At 34.3% G+C, this 26,991-nt stretch overlaps 1 protein-coding gene across 15 annotated transcripts in view; it reads right to left on the bottom strand.

Moving 5' to 3' along the window:
* Positions 1-770: 770 nt before the first annotated feature.
* LOC145666472 (alpha-galactosidase MYORG-like) overlaps positions 771-26,991 on the bottom strand; it is a 56,656-nt gene continuing 30,435 nt past the window's right edge. For 12 of the 15 annotated variants that reach the window (XM_081733719.1, XM_081733723.1, XM_081733720.1 and 9 more), the window contains 4 exons: positions 24,122-24,304; positions 17,364-18,790; positions 4,408-4,564; positions 771-2,170 (listed from right to left, as the gene is read on the bottom strand). In XM_081733719.1, the coding sequence (XP_081589845.1) occupies positions 1,974-2,170; positions 4,408-4,564; positions 17,364-18,790; positions 24,122-24,304 (1,964 nt within the window). In that variant the 3' untranslated portion in view covers positions 771-1,973. The remainder of the gene's footprint in view (positions 2,171-4,407; positions 4,565-17,363; positions 18,791-24,121; positions 24,305-26,991) is intronic. The other 3 variants (XM_081733727.1, XM_081733725.1, XM_081733726.1) reach the window with 1 other exon arrangement.

Raw genomic sequence — 26,991 nt, forward strand, 5'->3', positions numbered from 1 at the left:
GGTCTTACCAGCCGTGAAAACAGAATTTTAAAATTCGAACCGGAAGTGCTCGAAAAAAATTCGCAAACTTCGACTTTTCAGATAAATTTACGTTCATTTGTTAATTTATGTACAAAAACGTACGCATGCGAAACCAAACTACAATAAAATATAGTTTATTTATATCCCTATGTACATACCACAACAAGAATTATAACTCTACCTGTCTCCATAGCTAAATGGTGGGGCTCCGAAGTTGACCATTTTCCATGTCTTTTACAATTCATAAATTGTACTCCCCGTCTTTGATGGCCCATTACTTGGCGGGAAAATTTTTTCGACAAAACAAAAAAATATGGGTCTCTTAAAAACATGTCTAGTTGCTACAAAAAAAAAAGTTTCAACAATATCTGAGATGGTGATGGTACAATTTTATATTTTTTTGCCTGAGTTGAAATGGAAGGCACCATATATATATAATAAGGAGCCAAATTGTGTGGTTGGCATTTACTTTTTTCAACCTGTGTAAGATTAGTATCTGTGTCGTAGAAAGTACTCTTTACATTCTCTATACAGGATATACCACCAGCGGAAGTTGACGCAACATCCTTATTATTCATTGCATTGGAAAATATAATACCTTCAGAAACTTGTTCTGTCTCTATGGTGTTAGAGTCTGAGAGTTTAATAGCTTCTGAGGAACTACTATCTTTGTCTTCCATTTTGATATACTTTATGCACTTGAGATATTAAATATCATTGTATTAGTAATAAATAAACCAAAACAGATCTCAGATATACATTAGGGACGTTTATAATATTAACGGACTCTACACTCCAGGCCACCTTGGTGCCACATTTGATAAATAACAGCACCACATGATGTTACAGCAAATTTCTTGTAGCTAGAAGAGATAAATCCAAATGTATTACATAGTTTTAAGGTGGTACATATTACAGCATAAGTTTCTTGAATCAATGTTCATAGAACTGTTTGTTATATATATTAAAAGAAAACAACAGATAAACTAAATGAAAATAACTAAAATGGATCCCACCGAATTTTTGATTGAATATTTTCGAACTTTCTAGAAATCCACAAGTTTCACGAAGCACGAAGTGCTTATAATGTTTGTGAAGTGGATTAAGATAATACCACTGGAAACTTAAGAACACAGTCAAAGTTAGTGAATATACAATTTACTACTGAATATAACTTCACACTGATGAGTATGTGAACATTCATATCTTGAATATTTTGCTTCTGTTTTCAGAAACCATCACACACGTCCGCCATATTTTCTTTTTTCCCACAATGTATATCACTCTCTTTTTTCAAATCTTAGTTACAAAACTTTCAAAGATTATGTATGTCTACCAGAAAATCAATTCATAGTATTCTAGGCGCACATAAATAATATCATAGCCCATTACTAGATACACTAAAACCAGAATGAAATATAAACTTCATTAAACATAAACACAAAATAATTAACAAACAATAAATGAAAACAAACAAGTACATATTTACATAATATCGGCAAATAACAAATAATAAAATAAACATAAATCAGTCAACATTGAAAGTTGAAATAAAAGTGAACATTACCAAATAGTTCAACATATATTATTCTGTAAACGGATCGGCTGAAACGGTCCATTACAACTTTGTCACAAATTTCAGGTGAAGTAGGACTGTGTGTGTTCGTATAAATGTTGACTAGAATATTTATTAGTCACTGCGGATATAGTACGTTTTTCACTGACTCTACATGTGATTGTAGTTTTCCTTGGATATACAACACACTCCAGGCCACCTTGGTGGCACATTCGATAAGTAACAGCACCATATGATGTTACAGCAGATTTCTTGTAACTAGAAGAGACGAATCCAAATGTATTACATAGTTTTATGGTGGTACATATTACAGCATAAGTTTGAATCAATGCTCATAGAACTGTGCATATTTCGTGATGTCTATTGTCTGAGTAGCTTAAAGTACGCCACCTGAAACATTCCGTATTCCGAAACCTGAAATATTTACTGAAACATTCCGTAACCATATAGGACCAACATGTATGCTTCTATGCAATTCATCTTTCCACAATCCTTTTGGTAGATAAACATCTCTCTCAGTAGCGTTCTCTTCCACTATAGGTGCTACCAGAATATCACTGCCAAGAAGAAATTCTGAAATGATAAGTAGATTAACGAATTTATAAATCAAATTACTATTAGCGCATAGTCAAAGAGATAAAAAGAAACAGCGCGAAATCAACAGAAAAAGTATTTTATGGAAAACAGAATAAGCTCTTGCCATGGATCTGCATGCAATCAGATAATTCTTACCGCGACGGCACTATAAGTTATAGCACATTCCCGTCGACTACACATCTACATTTTAACTACTTGCGAAACAATAGCAAAGTCGTCCAAAGCAGAGTTACTACTGTTGGTTGACAACAAGTGAAAGACTATTTATCACATGTAATTGTTGTCATTATTCAATTTCACATCAGTGAATTGAAAGGAAAAGATTAACAACATTAATTAAACCCACTTCATTCCAAAAATGTCCTACTATAATTAAGTGCATATTTGAACTATTTGGTTTATAGCTTTACATTCATTGAAGGATAGGATTCTTCAGAGAATCGATAGTTAAGATGCGAAGCGTCATGGATTCACCCCTTTGTATACGTAGCTATTAGTACGAGCAGTCGAAGACGCTGTTTTTCCATAGTCTTTTCAATGATGTATCAGATGACATACATTCGAGTGGGATTTAAAATTTTCAGGTGAGCCTCCAGGATCTCATGATAGTGGGCCCTGTGGACCAAGCAAAATGCTCCATTCAATGCACCTTGTGCTATTTTCCTATTTTACTTTCTTTTTCGTCCTTTTGTGATTTATAAGCACTGGAAGTTTTATCTGAAACACCTGATATAATTATCTAATAAAATCGTGTACAATTTATGCAAAATTGTGTTGTTTGCTAAAATCTCTTTTGTTTATATTAAAAAAGTTCCTTTTACACTTTGTCATATGTTTAAATAGTAGATACTTTTTTTTATTTTATTTTTCACATGAATCATCATATTAAGAAAAAAAATGTAAGTTTCTGTGCATCCAAATTACTACTATTTTTGCATCAGCACCTGGCCCCAGCTTTGATCCCCATTTGGAACATAAGATTACGCTTTTCAATTTTGAATAACAGTATGTGTCCATGTGATTAGCTACTACTGTGGCTAAAGGAAATCAGAAATCTAGGTTGAACGTCCGGTAAAGAAATTAATATGATCTCCAAATCATAATTTCTAGAAAATTTACATGTGAATTTCGTAAAATGTCAATTATCCCTGACATTGGTAACTTCAATTGATTTCGTACTCTAACATTTTACAAGCCAACACATTACTTTTTAATTTGCAGCATTACTGTGCGAAAAATATAAACATATATATATATAAGGTGTTAATGATCTATACAGACAAATTGTAAGAGGTGATTCCTCATATCAAAATAAGAGAAAAAGTTCATATGGGCCTATGGCGAAAAGTCCATAGTTTTAGAGCTCGGGCTGTCCAAAATCACAAAAAAGCCAAATTTCAACAGGCTCTATTTCGAATTCCAGAACCTGTGGATGGTGGTCCTTATCAGCGTAAAGGAAGCCACGCATACCCAATCCAAAAGTGCATATTTCGTCAATTTTCAATAGATATACAGGGTGTAATTCTTAGATATGCTCTCAATAGAGTTTTCAGATATACCGTGATATCAAGGAGGGTACAAAGTAGGCAGAAGGTAAGCCTTGACAACAATGTACATCCAATGCTTCGGAGGGAAGTCGGAAGTGTTAGGAGTCGGCAGCTCCATGTTTTTTGTGTTCGGAATAATGTGTGATGCGATGTATTTCGTTATGGTATATTTCACGTTTTCTTCACTTATAAGCGCGAAAGAAAACATTGAAGCATGCGTTTTCTCGAGTACAAGAAACCGTACTGCTGACGATCTTTAACACTTCCGACATCGCGCCAAAGGATTCTGTGTTCACTGCTATCAAGGCTTATCGTTTGCCTACTTTGGACCAATCATAAAGTCAGAGCATATCTGAAAATTCGGTTGATGGCATGTCGGGGAATTTTCACCCTGTGTGGAATACTCTGTACACCCACTGAAACTTAATGAAATATGCATATTTGGATTGAGTATGCGTGACTTCCTTTACGCTGATAAGGACCACCATCCACAGTTTCTGGAATTCGAAATAGGTCCTGTTGAAATTTGGTTTTTTCGCGATTTTGGACAGCCCTAGCTCTGAAACTATGCACTTTTCTCCACAGGTTCATATGAACTTTTTATCTTATTTTGATGTAAGGAATCACCTCTTACAGTTTGTCGGTATCGTTCATTAATATACTTACGGTCATTGATTGTCCAAGTCACTGAGTCGTTGGGATCTATCCACCACAATGGTCTGTTAATAGGATATCCTTTATTCTTAGCCTCTTCCGCTAATTCTAAAATTTTATCAGAATATGCAAAATGCAATGAAGTCAACTCCTTAGCTATGGATACAGTCTGAAAATAAAAAGATATAAACGTCATCGTACTTTTATCATCGTTTATGAAAAACATTCTGCTCTAAAATAATAAGAACAAAAACGAAACAGTGTAAAAATTACAAGTTATCGCTAGAGTTTATGCAGGTAAGGAAGCGTATATTATACTACTTGAATCTATGATGGCGGACAAAATATTGCTGTAGATTTGATTGCTTCTGTTATTTTACTACTTTTAAAGATCGTTAAATTTATAAAACAATATTGTATACAGAATTACTGGAACATGAAGAACGAATAATATTATTGAACTTGAAGTTTGCAATTCACGGAACGTGTTTGTTTTTCAAATCATGATAGTTTAAAGAATTCGTACTTACAATATACCATTCGATTCGTTAAAATCACGATTTCAGGTCATAAAAGCAAGAGATATAAAAAGAAAGTTCATCAACACAAGTTATTGATCAATTTTGAAATGTGTTCTTTCAGATGAACCTTATTCAGTCAGGAAATCTAAATATTTTCTTAGGGACTGAAAACAATAACGGGGCGCATTGCTTGGTGGACCATCGTGCCGTTTATTTTCTCGAGTAATTTGGTTTATTCTCAACTCTAGAGAATTCACTTTGACAGTGAGCACAGTCCTATAAGTGACCTATGTGCCCTAATCGCTAAAGGAGTAGGTCATACTTCGACTCTGGATAAATATTCGAAATGGTATATATGAATTGAGAAACTCTAATAAAATTGTTAAGATTGTTACACGTATCTGTCTAATTTCAAACCAAAACAGTTTTAGGCCAAAAGTCGCAATTACAAGGTAGAACAGCAATATAAAGCGAAAACTTTAATTTAACGTTCCATGGATATACCTAGGCGTTGTAGACAATATGAGATGGATCAGTGGCGGCTCGTACTGTCATTAACAAAGCGTGCTACAATATATATAAAAGTTGATATCCATCCTTCGATTCTTTATGCTGGCAAACTTTTCTATCACCCTGGAGTTGAAATCTAGCATGTTGTTGATCAAACTTTTTTCTATCGAGAGCATGGAAAGGGTACTTAACCTTCCTGACCTACGGAAATTCCTCACAAATGTCTTAATTCTTTTTAGAGACGAAAAGCATCTCTCAGGCTCTGCTGTGGACATTGGTATGGTCACTATTATTTGCAAAAGGGAAGGGTTGTTATTTCGCTAAAATTGTCCTGTAAGTTGTTTTTAAAGATAAGCTGAGAGAATCAAAAGCTCAGTGCGAAGTCACTGCTTACCTAACATTGGGTAGCTTTCAACCGCAGTGTCCACAATATGTTCCGGAAAAATCACTAAAATTTGCAGAATCCAGAAGTTTGGTGGCATCCAAATGACTTGTTTTCTCAAATCGATTTCGCGCATCCGCAGAAATGCGATCACATACAGTACTTCTTTGGCATTGGGTACTCTGCAAGATATAATCCGCCCACATTTGTTTTCACCAAATGTTGGAAGAAACATATCACTTGTCCTAATATTGTCTGTGTCATTCCGAATTTTCTCAATGGCTTCAATGAAATATTTAAATGCTGTTTGTACTTTAATAGTAAGCCTGCACTGAATTTGATTATAGAAAATATTCACATGAGGCATTATTTTGTGAAAGAATTCTAACCAAAGCATGAATTCATTGGATTTCTCTAGTTCTGAAAAGCACTCTTTCGAAACATTTTAGTTTTCATAGACGGAATTGACGGTTCGTGACTTGAAATTCCATCGAGTAACTGATCCACTCGGAACACCTCGTACAGCCACTTTTCTAAAACAGATACACGCTGTGGGGAGCGTGGGGGGAGGAAAAATGTGGAAAATCCTGAAAGACTACAGGAAAGAAACCCTTGTCGATTGATTTTGAGATGCAGTTCTTTCCGTTATCAAATTAATCGGTTAACAATGGACGTAGTGTGCCAAAGGAAAGTGTTCTTTAATTTTAGATTGTACGCCATTAATTGATCCCTTATTACCGATGCCCCATTATATGTATGTGCTGTAATTTTGCTGCGATCTGAATCTGTGTCAAAAATGTTCAATTCATTTAATATACACTCCCGACAATTCTGGGCTCCCGGACCTTTAGGATTAAAGGAAATAAAAAAGAGGAGAAAAGAGAGAACCGAGCGGCGAGCGCCGCCAGTAAGCAGAAGAAGAAAGCAAGAAAGAGGAATACTTGGCGCTTGCGCAGAATGTCTTCGGGCTCAACCTAACTCAGCACGGTGGAAGCTATTCTTGGTGTAAAAAAAGGAAAGTGGAGAACGCTGGACAAGGCATATTGAGATATTTGTTCCATGCTAGAGATATATTTGTTGACTAGGCTTGTATAGTTCAAGCGGGCTGCATTCAGTACAGCCCGCTCGGTTCGTTAGTACAACTTTCACACTGCTGAAGGCGCTGATAATCGCGCTCCACGCTCGAAAAAGAAGATAGTCATGGGAAAGTTCTGTATTTTGTTAATTAACGAACAGTTTAAACAAATGAATAGATGAAATTTTTTGAACTAAAATTAGCCTAACACAAATACACAAGCATAGGAAGCGTGCTGTAGCCCGGTAGCCCTACGTCAGAAACCGCTACTGAGATGGATACGTATTGCAAATGAATAATGACCAAACTAAAAGTGGAATCGTAGAAAAGCATGGGAAATCCACACACACGATATTTTCCACCACAAGTTCACATGGACCCCTTCACACAAAGAGTGCTCTAAGCCACCGTGTGCACCTCTATAGAACACATCCACGAGGATATTGGAATTAAGTATATCCTCCCTAAAAATTTAAATTTAAGCCAATAATAATAATAATAATAATAATAATAATAATAATAATAATAATAATAATAATAATAATAATAATAATAATAATAATAATAATGATAATAATAATTTAAAGACTTTAATGTGAGTTTCCTATTTTGATTACTAATATTATCGTTACATACAACTACCTCGAAAATTTTTCTCTGGGTAGGTCCGTCTCTTTATATCACAAAAAGGGTTATAATTAATTTGTATCTTAAACAATTGATTATAATTTGTATCTTAAGCGATCAGAATTATTCCAGAATTATTATCAGATTATTATTATTATCAGAATTATTCTTTTGTATTCTTCATGCTTCCAAGAACGAATTTCAAAACCTTTCTATCCTTTCTAGAAAATTTTGAAATATTTTCAGGATAAAGAGCATCGTAAGAATCTTGCAAGCAAGTATCAAATGACTCTACCTAAATAAGGCATGTAATCAGGTTTGCAGTTTCACAACACTGTACAGTCATGTTTAAAAAACGTTCCACCCATATATCACTATTTCTTAAATCCGTACCCAGTGGACATTTTGTATTTTGACATGAAATAAAGATCTCAAACATACAAAAAGATTCTAATTTACTTGATTTACTTCTGATTACAGGTAAGAGTAGGACTTCTAAAGAAAAGGTGAATTTATATTTTAACAAGACTACATTAAAAATTAAGTAAATTCAGCCTTTGCTATAGCTTAGCTCACGAATCCGCGGTTGAAGGCAAAAAAGAATCAGAATCGCGGCAGAGATTGGTGAACTAAGCTTTTATTCCAACCGTGTCTTATTTATTTTAACAGACGTTTCAAAGGCAACTGAGTGCCTTTGTCATCAGTACAACACTGGTCACAAAGGCAATCAGTTACCTCTGAAACGTCCGTTAAAATTAAAATAAGTAAAACACGGATGAAACATCAGAAGTTTAAATTATTTAATTGCAGGTATCTTCGTGAAAATTAAGGGAATTATATATAACCATTATCAAAACATATGAGATTTGCCACATAATAATAAAATTTAAGTTTACGACCTACAACAGTTATGATGAATTGATGGTAAAATAAAGAAGCAATATAATATAAATGAATATGCTGAATCAACCACATCATTCTTTAGTTAGAGGTAAGCTGATTAATGCTTTTTCGTTCAGGATTTAGTTATCATTAATAATCTGCACTTATTTGTTTAGTGTTGTTATCAGATACTTGATAAAATATCCGTCAGTGATGTGAGTAACCAGCTTAAATTTTCGCCCATTAAATATTAGTAAATTAAGTGTTGCAAAATTTAACGTATTTGTTTCTTTTATACAAGTTAACTACAATTTTAACATTTTATGTATATTTTTCCTAATATTTATATATATAAAAAAGTTTTAATCTTGTAATATTTTACACTTATTTATGTTCCACTTCCATATTTTACTGGTGATTATTAGAGACAAATTCCTTATCACCTGCTTTCATCAAAATCTTTGAGCGTTAATCTTTTATATAAATTTCAAATATAAATACTGTCATTACAGCAGAATTTTTTAGTAAATTTACAAATCTATTCCTAATTAAGTTTCTGAAACATTGTAGCTAAATGAACGTTGATGTGCACTAAAGGTATTCTTGCAAAGCACAGCATATCTGTTTCCAGTATCATCCCAAACGTTTAGAAAAGCATTTCACCGACCTTAAAAGTTATTTTGTTGATCCACTAAATAGGTTAGGTATTTATCGTGCTCAATGTGAATGCGATTCCTCATAAATAGATCAAAAGAAACGCAATATTAACACCCGAATTAAAGAACACATTAGACAATCTAAAAGAAAAGTCACAAGAAGAGAGTTTGTCGTGATTCTCGCTTCACTTAAAACTACATACTCACAATATAAAGCAGCAAATAATGCGACAGGTTAAAATAAATAAATAAATAAGTAAATAAAAGATCATTCTTTATGCATAAATATAAACCGGTTTTAAATCTGGATTTTGGCAACATTGATAAAATCTGGTTACCTACCTCTGATGTATATTAGATCTGGCAATAGTAACGTAACATAGACACCGCGCTTCCTTCAATTCGGCTCCTTCTTTCGCACTGTGCTTTGCTCGTCGTTTTTAATACCCATTTCTCACGTTATATTCATTTGATGGTATGTATTCCTTTTTTCATACCAATTTTTTTTTTTTTTTTTTTTTTTTTTTTTTTTTTTTTTTAATCCTTGTTACCTTATCACTGAAGATGAAATTAGCTTGTTGTTCCGATATCTTTGGAGAATATTTAGTTTTCCCATGGGAGAATTTATTGGTAAGTAACCAATTTTTTGTTAAGTTGCTGTGCATTGTTTAGGTATTCTGTCGCATATTTCATAAACTGCCTACAAATTTAACAAATTCCTCTCATTCTCTTCCGAGTTGACAAATTCCTTCGTTGAATGGTTATGCTAACGCGTTGTATATGAAATGCTCTAGCTCGGGTATCTCCGATTTTAGTGATATGCATTGACCAACTTTATAGATAAAAATAAATCCTTCTTGGCCCCATGAAAGACTTGATTCAATTGCTACTGTAACAAACCAATATTTATCCAATAGACTGATATACAGTATTTTTTCCTTTTATCGACCTCTTCGACCTGCAACGAGTCCTGCTCGAGTCGATGTATCTGGTACGTTAATGCCATGGAAACAGAATGACGTTAATGCCATGGAAAAAAACAGAGAGCGTTTGTTTGGGACTTCACCTATACAGATACTTATGCGCCCTCTGTCAGGGCTTTTTCGTCACTGCGGTTGCATCCATTTGGTTCTCTCACTGATGGAACGCCTGCTAAAATGAGAGCCCTCAGAATAATATCATTCACACTTTGATATTATTCTGACATTCATATATTAAAACTCTGATAGAGATTCTCAATTTGATCATTTGTGGCGCCCAGAAAAACCACTTCCCATTTGGAGTAATTTAGAAATAAGCCACATGTGGTTCGAATATTGTTTGTACATTCATATTTCCTGCTATGGTTCCATCGTCCAAATATTAAATGTTCAGCTCATTATTAATATCATTTACGATGGTTTAGAGAGTCAAAGCAAACAAAGCCGGGCCTAGTGGATAGCTTTATTGTATTCCGAGTTGTGACAAGATGATATTTTCTCCTATAAAAAGGTTACTAGGTTGAGAGTAGCATTGGCATATGTATGGATGGAAAGTTGGAAAATTATTATTGACGGAAAGGAGAATAGAATCGCAGTTGATTGCAGCATTATGAAAATCAATTTTCAAAAATGCTTTCACTTAAATAATACATTCGTGCAGCATGGATAATAGTTTCAGCCACATATGGTGTGCAAATTCCTAACTGATATGGTGTTAAATTTTCGATTAATGAGCCACACATTAGGAAGCAAATAATCCTAGCAGACAATCGTCTAAATACATTCTCAGAGCTATTGGTCGGATACCATGACCTTTCCTCCTGAAGTGACGCACAAAAGAAAATCGGTCTAAGCATGATAGGCACATTTTCAGCTACAATTAAGTGTAGTAGTTCACATGTAGAAGTGATTAGACGCTCTATTGATTCGAAGTCTTGACTTGGATCAAATCTTTTAGACTTGAGGGTGTAATACGCATAAATATATATATATTAATTAACTACATTCTTTGCTTAATTATACGCATATATATATATTAATTAACTACATTAATTGCTCAATTATATATATTATTTAACTATATTCATTAAGGTTAACAAAGTATAAAAGAAACAAGACGGCTGCAGACATCTAATTCTTTTCTCTTAAAAAAAAAAAAAAGAAAAAGAAAAAGAAACAAGACAGAAGGTAGTCCTCATTATTTTACGGCCACACACGAGAAAAAAATAGGCAACAAGCTTGTAAGTTCGTGGTTTCTTTCATGAAATTTTAGACTGTAGCGTCTTTACCACCCTGGAGAGGAATTTTAACATAGACAGTTCATTGACTGATTCGAAACAGACCATTTATTTATTTTAAGATTGTTACTTGTAGCGTGTCACCAAGGCAATTTCAAGAAAATGACCATAGATATAACAGACGAACTGCGGTTTTAAACCGTGGGTGAACCATTTCCCAAATCTAACTAACATACACACAGGCCAGACTATCTGGAGACATACTAACAGAAACAGAATGCCCAATATGTTGTCACATTTATAAGATCAATAAGCATGCAAAATTTTAATGTATAAATAAAGCTTCGCTACTAAGAGAGTATAATAAAATAGATAACATTGCCGCGAGAGGGATAGTACTATTTAGTAATGCGACGAGCGAGAATAATGAGCTATATAATGCATTATTAGAATTAGACGCGTAGAGATGTGGCAACAGTTAAACACATGTTTGAAAGAAATTACCCCAACGCTGTGAATTTGACACTTCGCTTCGGAAAAGAAGAGAAAACCAGCCAAAATCGGCTACGTAAGGGGTCCAGAATGGCTGGCCATGACGCTAGAAAAATATTTTAATTATTCTACACATAAGCGAAAACATGAAACGCATGATGACAGAAAAGTAACACGGCTAAGTTTTGTGGTCATTTTAAGAAATTTTCTCAAGACACTCTGGCGTCTTGCGATATTTATTAAGACACGAAACATGTACCACGAGGAGACATAATCCTCAAGAGCGGTCAGTGTCCAGCCGAAAAAGGGAGAGGAAAAGAAAAGAAAAGGTTTTTGAAAAGCAACCCTAAAAAGAAAAAAAAAACACCACAGAACAAGGAACGTAGAAAGAATAGGGGGTAAAATACACAGGAAGAAAAAGAGAGTGGGGGAATTTTGCTAACTAAAATTACTATAATACGTAAAAATGATCAAAATTGAGTATATTTTATACGCAAATGTAAACAAATAAATGGAGCACTATTTCTTTGAAAGGATTTTCCTATGTCTGTCTGTCTGTCTGGCTGTCTATCTCTATCTCTATGTATATGAGATCTATATATTACATATAATCATATAAGTATTAACAACATCAATTAAGTGCTAGGCAAAAGGTCATTCCTGAACTAGTTAAAAGCTGTACATAATCTGCGAAAATATTTAGAATAAAATCTTATTATTATTATTATTATTATTATTATTATTATTATTATTATTATTATTATCATTATTATTATCACGATTACTGGTAACTAGTATTTTGCATAAAGAATTATTAAAAAGGAGGATCATTTAGTTGTGTATAACATATTCAAGTAGATATAGAAATTTTATAGGGATACCACAATTATCATTAGTCTTATGTAACCAACAAATATTATTATTATTAACGCTAGAAATATTGTGATAGAAATATTGTTTTATTCAACATTATTAATACCACCATTATTATATCAAAACAAAATTGTCATAGAAATATAAATATTCGTATTCCAGTAAGAAACATCTGAGAAAATCTAAGAAAATTGTCATAAAAGAGTATAATATTTAGTAAATCGGGTTTAATAAATAGTAAAATCTATATTTGAAAATAAGATAATTTCGTAAGGCATTCACATTTGGCACTGGAGGATCATTCAAAATTGGTCGCGCGGTAACCTCAGCAGGGGTCTCTGGCTAAAGAGGGTGACTTTGAAAAAAAAAAAAAAAAGGGGAGGTCTTTCTTAAGAAACAGGAGAAAAACCAATGAAAAGAGAGGGTGGTCAAGAAAAAGGAGAGAAACCAATAAGACAGAAAACGAAACTTAATGAAACAAAATGAAAAGAACAATTATTGGTTAGATTAGACAAGGGGTGTGTCAAAATGGTCAGAGTGTGTAAAGGACAAATAGGAAAGGAGAAACAAAAAAATGAATAAGTAATTAGTGTGAAATGATAAAGGAAGAGGACATAAAGAGGACAAAAAAGTTTCAGTTAGGTTGAGAGAGTCAAGTTGTCGAGATCATTGAATCGCGAAGTCCAGACCGAATTCAGGGGTAACAACCCGTATAATAACACATCTTCGCGCTCTGAGCGGTGAAAGACAGTTTCAGTGGGGCAAGTAATGGTAAAAATGCGAGAGGCCGCAAGAGTACGCTATTTTCGGCTGTGACAAAAGAACAGTATTGCAATTCTTTCTTGTACCAGAAGACCGTATAATAAGTATAATGATTTAATCAACGTTTTATAAAAGTGTAGCGTCGCCTGTAGTGATAAAACGCAGTAAATGAAGTAAACATTTGGAACTTTGCGAACTTTTCAAGAGTGTGAACCATCTAACACTTTCTGGGGAGCGAAACAATCAAGCAACACGGAAATCTTCCACGGAGAGACAGCGGAGTTACCTTACTAGAAGAAAAGGAAAATGTTCAACGGACAGTCATCAAAAAGGAGGTAAAGTGGCAAACATTTCATTAACTGAATTTTAAGTGCAGTGCGCGATAAGGTTTAAATTCCAAATGACACACCCTCGAATTAAGGTCATGTATAATTTGTGTAAAATTAAATTTCCTCCCTCTTGTTTTACAAAATAGATGTAACTATTGGTGTTAAAGAAAAGGCCAACTTATATTTTGTGTTAGGTGAAGTATAGAATAATTCCAACCAACCTGTAAAGATAATAAGGCTTAGACACAATTCTACAATTAATATAAAGTTGATTCTACAAGTAACATTTATCATTCAACGACGTGATAACTGTATTTATATTTGTAACTTTTATTTTATCTTTCATTTCAATTATTAAAGTAACCAAATGAACAATAGAGTTTTCATTATCCAAAATTTATTGTTGAGCAAATAAAGAGTTAAAAGAGTAATGGTACAGGTAGCTTTAGATGGAAAGCTAGCAGCAAACGGAGGCTCGACAGAAGCCCGAGGCCACGAAACCCTGAGATAAGTGTAAGTAATATTTTGACTTTAAGTTTCAGCAATTTTCACTTTATTACACAGTACGCTTCCAGCCAGTGCGACCCATTACTATTACAAGGGGCGTAGATTATCCATTCCACCTGCCGAGCTAGACGGAAGGAATTTGAGTACTTTTAAGAATTCTGCAGATGATACTCTTGATACTGAAGTAGAGACTTAAGGAGGCTTTGAACTAGCAAATAATGGGAGTAAGTAGGATTTTTTTTTTTTTTTTTTTTTTTTTTTCGTCAGCTTTCAACATTGATGCATCTGGTGTGGTCATTATGTCTTCAGAAATCAATAATCTCACTGCGCCACGAATATCATCGCCTGATAATTTCTGTTTGATAATCTTCGTATTGAAGGTTTTTGCTTTTGCTAATTTGCGAGGTTTGTATTAACCTTTAGTACGCTGGTATAACAGTGCTTTCCAATGATTTTGAGACCAGTTTCTAACTTTTGCTACGCCAAGTCGTGGGATGCATAGGACCACATATGGATACAGAAACATATCTACCCAAGATTCAAAATCGTTAGTATTCTTGATCTTTTTAATTATTTCACCAAAAAATCTACTACAGACGAACGTGCGCCGCGAGGAACTTGACGAAGGATCGGAATGTACTAGCTTTCAAGCGAGTCAGAGGATTCCCAATTTTGGTTGATGATTCTCGAGAACTGACATCCCAAACTTCAAGTGATAATAAATTTTATAAATAATTGACAAAGTGTTTTGATTTAATAATAATTGCTTTGCTTTTGAATATATCGTGATGGCATTTGCCCTCGAATGGGTAAACCTCTTTCATTGAGAAAATATATTGTAATGTTGGCATTGCACTAAGTTTGAAATGTTAGAAACTTCCAGTCTTTAGTTAGATTTAAACATATCTGAATCACAGACAGTGACATTATTGGAGTCTACGGGTTCAATCTCATTACTATCTTCTTGGTTAACGGTGGTTTCACTTGAGGAGTTGTTAATTCTAAAATGCTCGACTACGTTCACAATAAACTGAACCTGCAGATATTGCTATTATGTTAGTATAAAATTTAAAATAAACTGATTGAATTTACATAGGATGGATAAAAGTACAGGCAACTCTGCCGGCACGCGCCATCTAAGTGATGGAGAACCGCGAGGTGGCAGCGCCTGCGAACGGAATGTCAGTTGAGGAACTGAGGTGAGTGGGAATGCTGTAATGTCAGTCAGTCAATGAGGGCAGTGGGTAAAATTGGTATCGCGAGTGGACGTGCTCTAAACGATGTTCACTAAGCAGGAACAGCGCTCGTGGATCAAAATTGAAGTGGCACGTGGTCATAATGCACGAGAATGTTATCAGGGACTGCGCAAAGCATGTGGTGATGCAGCGTTGTCATACTGCACCATGGCGCGATGGATTAAAGTGTTTCGTGAAGGCAGGGAGAACGTGGAAGACCGCCAACGTTCCGAACGCCCTCCAGTGGAAAACACGACGATTCAGCTTCTTGCATTCTTGCTGGACGTGGACAGACGGGGACTGCGCGTGAGTTATCGGCAGAACTCGGGGTATGCCATAAAACTGTGCTGCACATTCTGCATGACATTTTTGGTTTCCGCAAAATTGCATCATGTTGGCATCGCTATGCACTGGCACAAGAGACGCTGGACCACCACCAGAGGGAGGGTGACAATTTCTTAGGCAGGATCGTCACTATTGATGAAACCTGGGTTCGATCGTACGAACCATGCTTAAAGCGCCGATCCAACGAATGGAAGCATTCCGGTTCCCCTCGGCCAAAGACTGTTCGCCCTGATCAGGGAGGATTGAAGGTGATGTTGATTGTGGCATATGATGTTCAAGGGGTTATCCTGCACACTGCTGTACCACAAGGGCAGACTGTGAATACGCCATATTACTGCAGTTATTTGCAACACCATCTTCGGAGAAAGCGCCCTGATCTTTTGGTACGGACCCCTAACATCTTGCACGACAATGTACGCTGTCACACAGCCAATGTTGTGACGAATCTTTTACGTGCCTGAGAGATTCCGGAACATCCACCGTATTCGCCGGATATAAAATGAAGAAACCACTTCGTGGACAACGATACAACACCAGACAAGCCATTCTCAATGCCGTAGGGTGGTCGCTGCGAGACATCACCAGAGACGAAAGTGCTGACGGAGTACGGCGCCTTCCATACGTGTGGCAGAAGCTTGTAAACATGGAGGGTGAGTACATTGAAGGCACATACCATGTATTTTCACCGTTAATACAGCCATTTGTGAATTATAACAGTCGTGCCATTACTTTTTTATCCACCTCTTGTAAATAATAACGAACGATACTGTCCTTTTCATTGTTGAGATCAACTGAATTCACGAAAAGTTTAACCCTTACACTACCTAGGTATTTCTTGTAACGCGGACTACCAAGCGTCGTTTAGTACCTACCTGTTAAGATTAACTATATCTCGCAAAAGAAACAAATTAGAAACTCTCACAAAAATCTAAAGTGAACAGTACGCGGGATAGGACTAAAGCTATTTATTATACTATCGTCTAGGAGTGACACTTCTAAATACCAACGGGGAGTAGGGAGTATTTTATGCCCACCAACTTAAAATAGCAAATTTATGAGACCATCAACGTTCAATTTGCACCAACTTAAGGTACATGCTTTAGCTAAACAAGTTGAGCAATAATACATATTTATTTTTAAAATTTAAAAGAAATCATTAGAAGAGTGATTACAAAAAACATACTGTGGTGGGCACAAAGTACCCCTCCCCCTCTTGTTGGTAGTGCGAGGGATAATCCTCATTATCAGAATTCTGAAAATTAATTCGATTAAAAGTATGTTGTAACTGAACCACTCAACCACTGAACCGATTTAAACACCGTTTTCACCCCATTCATCTATCAATCATCACGAGAATTGTCTGTATTTTGACACTTCCAAATGCAAATAATTCTTTAATTTTAGAAGAATTTTATTAAATGCACACTAGTATACAGATACAACAACCATTAATAAGATGCTTTATTCTCTTCCTTCTACTACGTGGAGAACTATAATCTTGAAATATGCAAATCATTATCACTGAACAATGAATTTAACATGATAAACACTTACCGTACTGTCAAAATCCCATGGTACGTAAGAAAACTGCAATGTAGGCATAAAAACAGAAACTTGTAGCCATCGAATGAAGAGTTCTGCTGAAGGAGTAATATTATTGTAACCATTTCCACCAATCATATCAGGTAGCACAAATGGATAACCAAGAATATTAAGCAAAAGTAGTGATGGAATTAGAGATTTTAAGCCATTCTTGGACCCCCAAATTGACAGTTTATCTTGCAATCGCACAAAAAGACCAAAAGATTGTGTACTGCAGCCAACACGTACTTCTATTGATTTTCCAAATGTAGAAACACATTCTACAAATTTATACGAATAGTAATTTGAACTTAATCCAACATTATCAGATAGAACATAATCTGTTGGTAGCCAAAACATTTCACCTGCATCAAACTTGAAGGAATGAATATTATAATTGTCATACAATTTCTTTAATCTATTTTTCCACCACATACAGGCTTCTTGATTCGTGAAATCTACAATACCAGCTTCTCTACCATTCCACCAACGTGTCAATCCCACTTTATTATAAGTATTTTTGACCAAATAACCATTTTCAGTAGCTTTCTTGAAACTGGAGCAATTATTGTTGATAAATGGATGTATCCAAAGTGTAATTCGAATACTTTCTTTTCGAAGCGTTTCCATAAGTTGTATAGGATTTGGGAATTTTTCTTTGTTGAAGTCTGTATCTCCGTAACAAGATTCCCAATTATCATCTATTTCAATTTGAGATATATTAAAAGTACGTTCCTTAATTTCTTGAGCTAATTTCAATACACGATCTTCATTTATGTCAGGACCATATCGAACCCATGTTGACCAAACTGGATAGCGAAACATCAATTCATCTGGTAGCTGTAATGGAAACATAGCATTCCCCTTAATATCCTTAATATAAACATCTCGGATATTTGTTCCAACGCAAATATTGTAATGTAATTGTACACGTTTTTCGTTGGACATTATATATGGTTTAGTATATTTTGACTTGAAACATAAATGAGAGTGTTTCTTTATCGATACCCAGAGAGGTATACTATCTCCAACTCTTACAGAAATTCCGCTACTTAATAGCCAATATCGTTCTACAACCCCACCAATTCCTTCTGACTGCAATATATCATTGGTAACATATGCAATTTCGTCATCTCCCACATCCTCAATGGGCCATTGAGGTGTATACATTTCAGCTCCACCGTATACATAATCCATTGTTCCAAGTTGGATGCAGTCTTTTAAGACTGGTAACTCTGTTTCCCATTTTATTGTGTAACACGATTCCTGTTTCGTGATATTAAGTGTCGTATTGTTTTCCCACTGCATGCAAGTGCTGTCGTCATTACACGATATTGTACTTCGTTTGTGAGGTAAGCTCAAGCCCATCTTCACTTTTAATTCGAATGGATCCTTTTCACCTGGAAGTACAAAGTCACATATTAGAAGTGAAAGTATAGTTATCATAATAGTTCAATCATTTTACCTATGTTCATAAAATACATGAAATAACTTTCCTTAGTGTTCACAATTATTTTCAAGCGTTCGTTTAGAAAACACGCTGACTTTGCTTACTAAGGTCCCAACACAAACAAATAAGATCTCTCTTTTATATACTGTTATCCATAGTTCGTAAATATTACATTTGATAGCTTAATTTGATATATCCTATATGTCGCATTTTTACTCAACTTGCATTCTCTGTTTGCTTGTCTGTATAAGTCAAATTTTGGAATTTTTCATTCACTTCTACCAACTAGACTTTCTTTAAATTTAGCAAACAATTTTTAACCCGCTTCTACCGACCAGATTTTTTTAAATTTTGAAATCAATTCTTTACCCATTTCTATCGACCTGATTGTCTTTAAATTTTTAAATCAATTTTTACCCACTTCTACCAACCTGACTGTCTTTAAATTTTGAAATCAATTTTTAACTCGCTTCTACCGACCTGATTGTCTTTAAATTTTGGAATCAATTCTTTACCCATTTCTATCGACCTGATTGTCTTTAAATTTTTAAATCAATTTTTACCCACTTCTACCAACCTGACTGTCTTTAAATTTTGAAATCAATTTTTAACTCGCTTCTACCGACCTGATTGTCTTTAAATTTTGGAATCAATTCTTTACCCATTTCTATCGACCTGATTGTCTTTAAATTTTTAAATCAATTTTTACCCACTTCTACCAACCTGACTGTCTTTAAATTTTGAAATCAATTTTTAACCCGCTTCTACCGACCTGATTGTCTTTAAATTTTAAAATCAATTGTTAACCCAATTTTACTGACCTGTTTGTCTTTAAATTTTGAAAGCAATTTTTAACCCACTTTTACCGACCAGATTTCCTTTAACTTTTGAAATCAAATTTTAACCTACTTCTACCGATCAGATTATATTTAAATTTTGTCATCAATTTTTTAACCACTTCTACCGACCCACTTTCCTTTAAATTTTGTAATCAATTTTGCGCCTAATTCTAAAGACCCGATTTTCTTTAAATTTTGCAATAAATTTTTCGCTCATCTCTATAGATCTGACTTCCTTTAAATTTTATATGTGTAATTATCCCCGATAACAATATATTTCACAAACTATCCCCATAACAATATATAACAATACTATGATAAACGGTGTATATATATTATTTACGTTACATTACGAAAAGGAAAGCAAATACAAAAAGTGTTTACGAACGATTGCTGTGCAATTAACTTTCACCACAACACACGACCTCATTGTTAGTATAGTTCCAATAGTTTTCATGAGCCTAACATAAGAAGCTCTATAATTGAACTTTCATTTCTGGAATACTTGACGAAGAGAAGAAAGAAACGACATAACGCAAGGCAACCATAGATTAAAGCACCAACGTAAGGCAAGCGTAGATTACTACGATAATATTGTGGGCATGATTGTAGACATCATCTTCGTTTCGTATTTCAATCATCATAACTTTCAGTTGAATTGACGTAACGTACATATTATATTATTAAGCTTATATTATGTCACATACAAAATGTAATTAATCTAATTATATGAATGTAAAAAAATACAGGGAATTTAAAATATGAAAAAGCGTTCTCAGAACATTTCAATCACAGAAAGAATAAGAATTTTTAGGTTCTCATCATTTTCACTGAACTTACAAACGCAGAAATTACACTGAGCATTATACTTCAATTAAAGTAATAAAATTACACTTTTGTCACAAATTGTTAGTGTTTTGGCTTATTTTAGGCCAATTTCGAATGTTATTATTTTTCATACAAATTTGTTTTCTATTTCGTCGAATTAACTTCAATTCAAGAAGAAAACGAAAGCGATATAAAATTTATGATGCACAGCCTTTTACAAATCATGCAAATTGTTTGTCACAAATAATAATATACACCAGAGAACAATTGTAATACAGAATAATATGAGACATTATTGAATTAAACAAAATTTGCGTACACGAACATTAAATAACATAAATATAACAAATAATAAACAATTAGCAACTAAATAGAAGACAGATTAGCAGCAGCAATAACTGAAAATAATTGTAGCAAGACAACTGGCTCGTTACAATATTTAAACAAAGACTAATAAACTACCTTGCAACACTAGTTTTACTGTTTCCGAGTATTATATACGTACCCAGGCTAGAAACTTGTAATAATATGAAACCATAGAAGGGCTAGAAACCTTAGAGTTAACATAATGAAGATCACATAGATTATATATATTGTATACAAACAGGAGTAAGCGACTTTGCGGTTCCTCCCACACAACTACCCAGGGACTCCACACGCCACAACTACAATTCCAATGGAAGTCATAGGCACAGGTCCGAGACTTCTACACACACGAAACCGCTAAAAACGAATGGAATGAAATAGAGTCAGTGCAATAGACATACAATGTAGGGAAGTGGACTGGGTGGCGTAGTGGTTAACGCATCGGCACGGTATGCCAGAGATTCCAGGTTTGAGTCCCGGTCCAGTTAGATCACTTTTTCATTCTTTGTAAGTTACTGAATTCGCACCTACAGAGGATTGTGTGTGTAAAAATAAGTTTAAATCGATTGTTTCCTCCTTCATTAATATATGAAAATCACAACCGTCAAAAGGTGTTCTCATATCCAAGCACATTGTCCAAGCACAGCAGCTTAGGCTGTGGTACAAGCCATGTGGTCTGAGTAGAAAGCACCGACTGCAGGAGTGAGAAAGTGTTTGGCTGTTCTGGGAAGCAGTTTGTGTGGCGTAGTGGTTAACTTATCAGCACAGTATGCTGGAGATCACGGATTCGACTTCCGGTCCAGTCAGATAACTTTTTCACTCTTTGTAAGTTATGCAATGTATGTGTTTGTACTATGAATGAAAATATGTATAGTTTAGTGTATATAAAACCATCTTGACGTCTTATGTAATATCAATGACTCATACTGTAGAGTTCACATGGCATATATGAAAATGTTTGTTGACGCTTATCACATAGTATTATTAAATATATATTAATATTATGTATATGAAAGTATTTGTTGTTGTTTATCATATAGAATTATTAAAATATATATCTGGCATGTTCTATACCGTACGTACAAATGTACAATACGCTTGAATGAAAATAAATACATAAATATCACCTGTATATTATACGAGTATAGTTGGTCGGTTGATTTGGAGTTTAGCGTTCCTTTTAGCAACAAGGCTATATAAGACGTGGATCTACAGTTTAATATGGCATCCGAACCACATGAGCTCCTAACAGTAATGGAAGCCAAGTCTTCCACGACACAGGTGTGTATACTAGCGATATAGCAATACGTAAGCTCATTATATGAGTGTAATTACTATGTGGTGCGAAAATTATATTGGTATTGTAAGTCCCTCCTTGTATCATGAATTCGTGTCGAAAGAATTCAAATAAAAAATACCACATTCTTCAAAGTGAAATGCTTGACTTACATTGAAAATGAAAGAGTATTTCACTCACTGACTTTCACTGAGTTAGTGTGAAAGTCAATTATCTCAAGATTCTTAAAAATTTAAATGATATTATTGAAAGTAGGCACATTTAGAATATTGTACGAGCAAATTTATAGGAGTTTCTTTTTTATTTAGTGTGAAATCACTCTTCACAGATGTATTACGAAGAATATTTTTTACTATTATTCTTTCATAATATACAGGCAGGCTTCATTTCAACGATAAAGACTCCCATATATGTTTTTGCAATATAATTAACTTCAATATTTCTCTAGAATACTTCCGACCTCATTTAAGTACGTTTCGTTGTCTATAATGCAATAACTTACAAAACCGGAAGACTAAATATTAAAAATGAATTTAGTTTACGTGCAGTCATGTTCAAAAAAGAAGTATCTTATTTTTTTAAAAGCTTTCTATTCGCACTTTTTGATGAGGCTTCTTCGATACGCTTCCCTCAATAAAAGGGTGTGAGAGATGGATGTTTAAGCTTTTCAAAGACGACTAAACCTTAAACTACTGAATCTCCATTTTCTTCTAACCCATTTTAAACTAACTTATGTTTCTCCTCCAGTCCATTGAATGAATGGAGTATAATATCCTTTTTCAGCACTGAGGTTGTTAAAAGTGGAATTTGAACCACTCACAATGTTCTCGGAACCATGCGAGCAAAACCACGCGCGTCAGTTATTTAGCTACAAACATTTTTTCTTCTTACTACTACTACTATTACAAGAATTTCAAGCCCTTCTCGCCGATGTAGTTACTAGCGCGCGCCTTTGGTGCATACAGCCCCGGATTCGATTCACGGCGGGAGATCCTTGAAATCTGAACCCATTTCGGTGGTTCAAATTTCATCTAAAAATGTACATCCACGCTTATATAGCATCTGTGCTGAAAAAGTACGTTCAACTTCAATCAAACGACAATTTCATCTTTCTAGCTGTAGTATTATGGCCTCGGCGTCGATTATTCTTCTATATAAGATTATAGATTAACTAGACTTTAAATATTAGAAACACAGTAGTGTCAATTACTTGCTTCGCTGGGTTGAAATAAGAAAAATTAGTATGTTTCATTAGTCAGTCACTTTTTACTATTACTGAAGCACTTTCTGATACTAGTCATTTTCGATCATTTTTATATATCTCCCTTTCCCCTAAATTGCGGGGCTGAATTTGAACTTAAACGGCATCGAAAGTGTCACTGTTCAACTCAGCAACCCTGAAAATTATAAATTCGACAAATAACGGTCATTTTCGATCATTTTTATATATTTCCCCCATCCCTACGTTGCACTGTCAAAGTGAAATGATAAAAACTATTCCAGGCCCGAACCTCACCTATGTTAAAAATTTGATCGAGACCGGTTGTGTGGTTCAAGAGTTATTAAGTTACAAACGTAGCCACTTTTATTTTTGATCATATTTTAATATCTCCCTCCCTCCTCCTCCCCTAAGTTGGACAGTCAAAGTAAAATAATAAAAACCATCCCAGGCCCGAACATCATCTATGTTACTTAGAATACTTACTACATTTTGACTGTTAACTTTTCCTGCGAAAACAATAATAGACTAATTGTTGAGTTTCTGAGAGCTCATCATAAAGAAGTGTCTGATTTAACAAACGGTCAATAGTTAACCTCGGATCGTTTATAAAAATAACTACGAATAAAAAGGAGCTTATTAACTTTTAAGATTAGAAAAATGTCGTATTTACTACAGACCTTAAGAAAAAATTCAATTTCTCAAATAAATTAAACTAAATAAAATACAAACCTTTCAAATACCGTTGAATAACAAGTAATACTTGATTTTCCGAAGAGTTTAATTTCATTTCAAGTAAAAATGAGTCCTCCGTATTTGAAACGTTTGAAAAATTAAATAGTACTCGATAAGGTTCAGGTATAATTCTGTAAGTGAGGAATGCTACTGCCAATACAAGCACCACTAAATACAAATCTAGAAAAGAAAAAGTGAACATAATATGTAGTACTGAATAAGAAAAATAAATAAACAAACAATAAATAAACATAACTAAAGAATATACTAATTTAAATTGACAAGAATAACAATGTCGTAATTTCCTCCAATCCATTACCGCGATGTTCCCAACATTCAATTTTCGTTCTCCACATACTCCCGGCTTGATGTCGCTTGCCATGTACCTTGTCCTAACTACACAATCTAGCTTATATTGGTGAAATTTGACTACTTTCCTTCTACATCTTTGTAATGACTTTCATATTACAAATCTAAAACTTAACCACAGTCCTTTTGACTACAATGGTAAGAATGATCATTTCCATTACAAAAAGCTGCTTCTACCCTGTATCCCAAACTCAGAGTTATCACAACAAACAGTTTCAGCTCATTTCTGGACCCTTCCTTAATGCACCTTTTACAGCTACATCGTTCACTAAAACATGATTATGGAATCGCAGTGGTTTAGTGGTAAATTGCTCACCTCTAGCGCGCGGGATTCCTGTTTCAAGCACAGTGCCCGCCATGTAGGTTTTGTGGTGGCCAAACATTGTATGCGTGGGTTTTCTCGGGGATTTCCCCTTTCCTCCCACTTTCGTCATTCCACCATTATCATCCATTTCATTATAACTGTCTCCCTTAGCTTTGGTGTATATAACGTGGGACGTTAATCTACGTAAAACAAACAAACAAACAAACACAAACACACACACACACACAAAATGAGCACAGGTTCTGTCCATCCATAAACACCAATATTTCCATATAAAACCTGTGTAGAAAATACGAAGTTTGATTAATGCACACTTTATGAAAATTACGCTGGTTAATGAAGTAAACACTGAATGACACAGAAAGTAGTTATACGCTGGAAATGCGTATTATTTCTGAAAATAGTTATTCATTTCTGTAGTTACGGCAGTTGTGAAATGTCAAAACAAAATAAATAAATTAATTAATTAAATTAAAAATAAAATAAAAAATCATTCTCACTGAAAATGATCACGGGGACTACTATTATATTAACTTATAAAAATAAAGTGCTACTTCTCAGTTCGGGATGCAAGGTAGGAGCATTTTTTTTAATAATAAAAAAAGCATCCAATAGCTTCCATCAGCAAATTACCATTTTACTTTATTTTAGAAATCTTAGCACATGTAGTTTACGAAAACAAAAAGCTATTACCATGACAACAAACAGGATGTAACATCAATCTTTGCATTTCATAGAGATCTTTATTGTTTCCTTAGTGCATTCTTTTAATATTACTATGCTTAACGAAATGTCATCTTTAATTTTTGAAGCGAGATTCTGTCACTCGAATCAACTAGCCTTTGTATATTCGGCTGTCTGTCTCCATGTTGTCTTCCATATTAACTCTCACACAATTCATCCGATATTAATGAAATTTTGTAAGTGTTTTTCCTACAACCTTAGAAAACGAGCCTTTGGTTTGGAACTGGATCCGTCAAAAATAAAACGGTAAAATTAATACTATCTTGCACGTTTGCAGATACATATATATATATATATATATATATATAATTTTTCAGAATAACCTACGTAAAAATTAACTAATTTCTTTAAGGCTTTCCAACAATTCCCATTCCTAGCGGTTGAAATCAGTCAAAGATAAGCAAGTAAAAGTAGGTTATTTTCGTAAACTTCAAAGCTTCCTTCTTTAAATTATGTAAGAAAATCACTTTCCCTGATAATGTTTCTCAAAATTATTTGATTTTCATGTGAATTTTTCTTTTGAAACTTTCCAATCATTACTATTGCTTGGAAGTGAACTTTACTACAATGAAAGAATGAGCTTACTTTCATCCCCGACCCCATTCTCCACTGACGTGATTTCAAAAATTGTTTCACAACAACTTTTGTTTAATGAAAATAATAATTTTGGTGCAATATGGCGCATACTTTTAATGAGGCTTTTCAAACATTCCTACTTCCTGGAATTGAAGTTGATCAATAAAGAGGAAATAAATTTATTACTCCTCCCCTCTTATCTCCGCTGGTTTTGATTTAAAATTGAATATTTCTTCCGCCCAAAGGGCCTATCCGATCTATCATAAGAACCAGATTGTGTCACGTGATCAGGTCAAAATTCACGTTGCGTGCTAAATCGAGTCTAGAGATTCAGATTCTAAATCCAGATATGATATATTTCATGCACGTAACCTCTGCGTGGGGCGCCCTGGGTAATTCGCAGAAGATACATATACTTTATCATTATTATTGATTCTACTCAAACAACTTAATTTTTGACAATGTTCCATCCATATTTACCTTACGTGCGACATCGTTTTTACGCTCTTCTTTATGTATTTGCAATAAGCCTTCAATTAGCCATCTCATTATAGTAGTTTTTAAGATATGCGGAAGACTTCTTTTTTTTTTTTTTTTTTTTTTCATTGATTTTCCACTGACATTAATGTTAATGTTAATGTTTCGTGCTTTCTGACAATATTCCACTCATTTTAGGACAATTTACTTTTAGAATATAGAGGCTACATAATTTTTTTCTATATTTAAGCTAGCAATCTCCCTCTTTTGGTGTTTAAGATAAGTGGAAGAATTAAATGTTTTTTATTGATTTTCCACTGACATTAATGTTAATGTTTCATGCCTTTTTTGACTATGTTCCATCCATTTTGGGACA

The sequence above is a fragment of the Thermobia domestica genome, chromosome 12 (assembly GCF_964235325.1).
Source record: "Thermobia domestica chromosome 12, izTheDome1.hap1.1, whole genome shotgun sequence".
Classification (NCBI taxonomy): Eukaryota; Metazoa; Arthropoda; class Insecta; order Zygentoma; family Lepismatidae; genus Thermobia; species Thermobia domestica.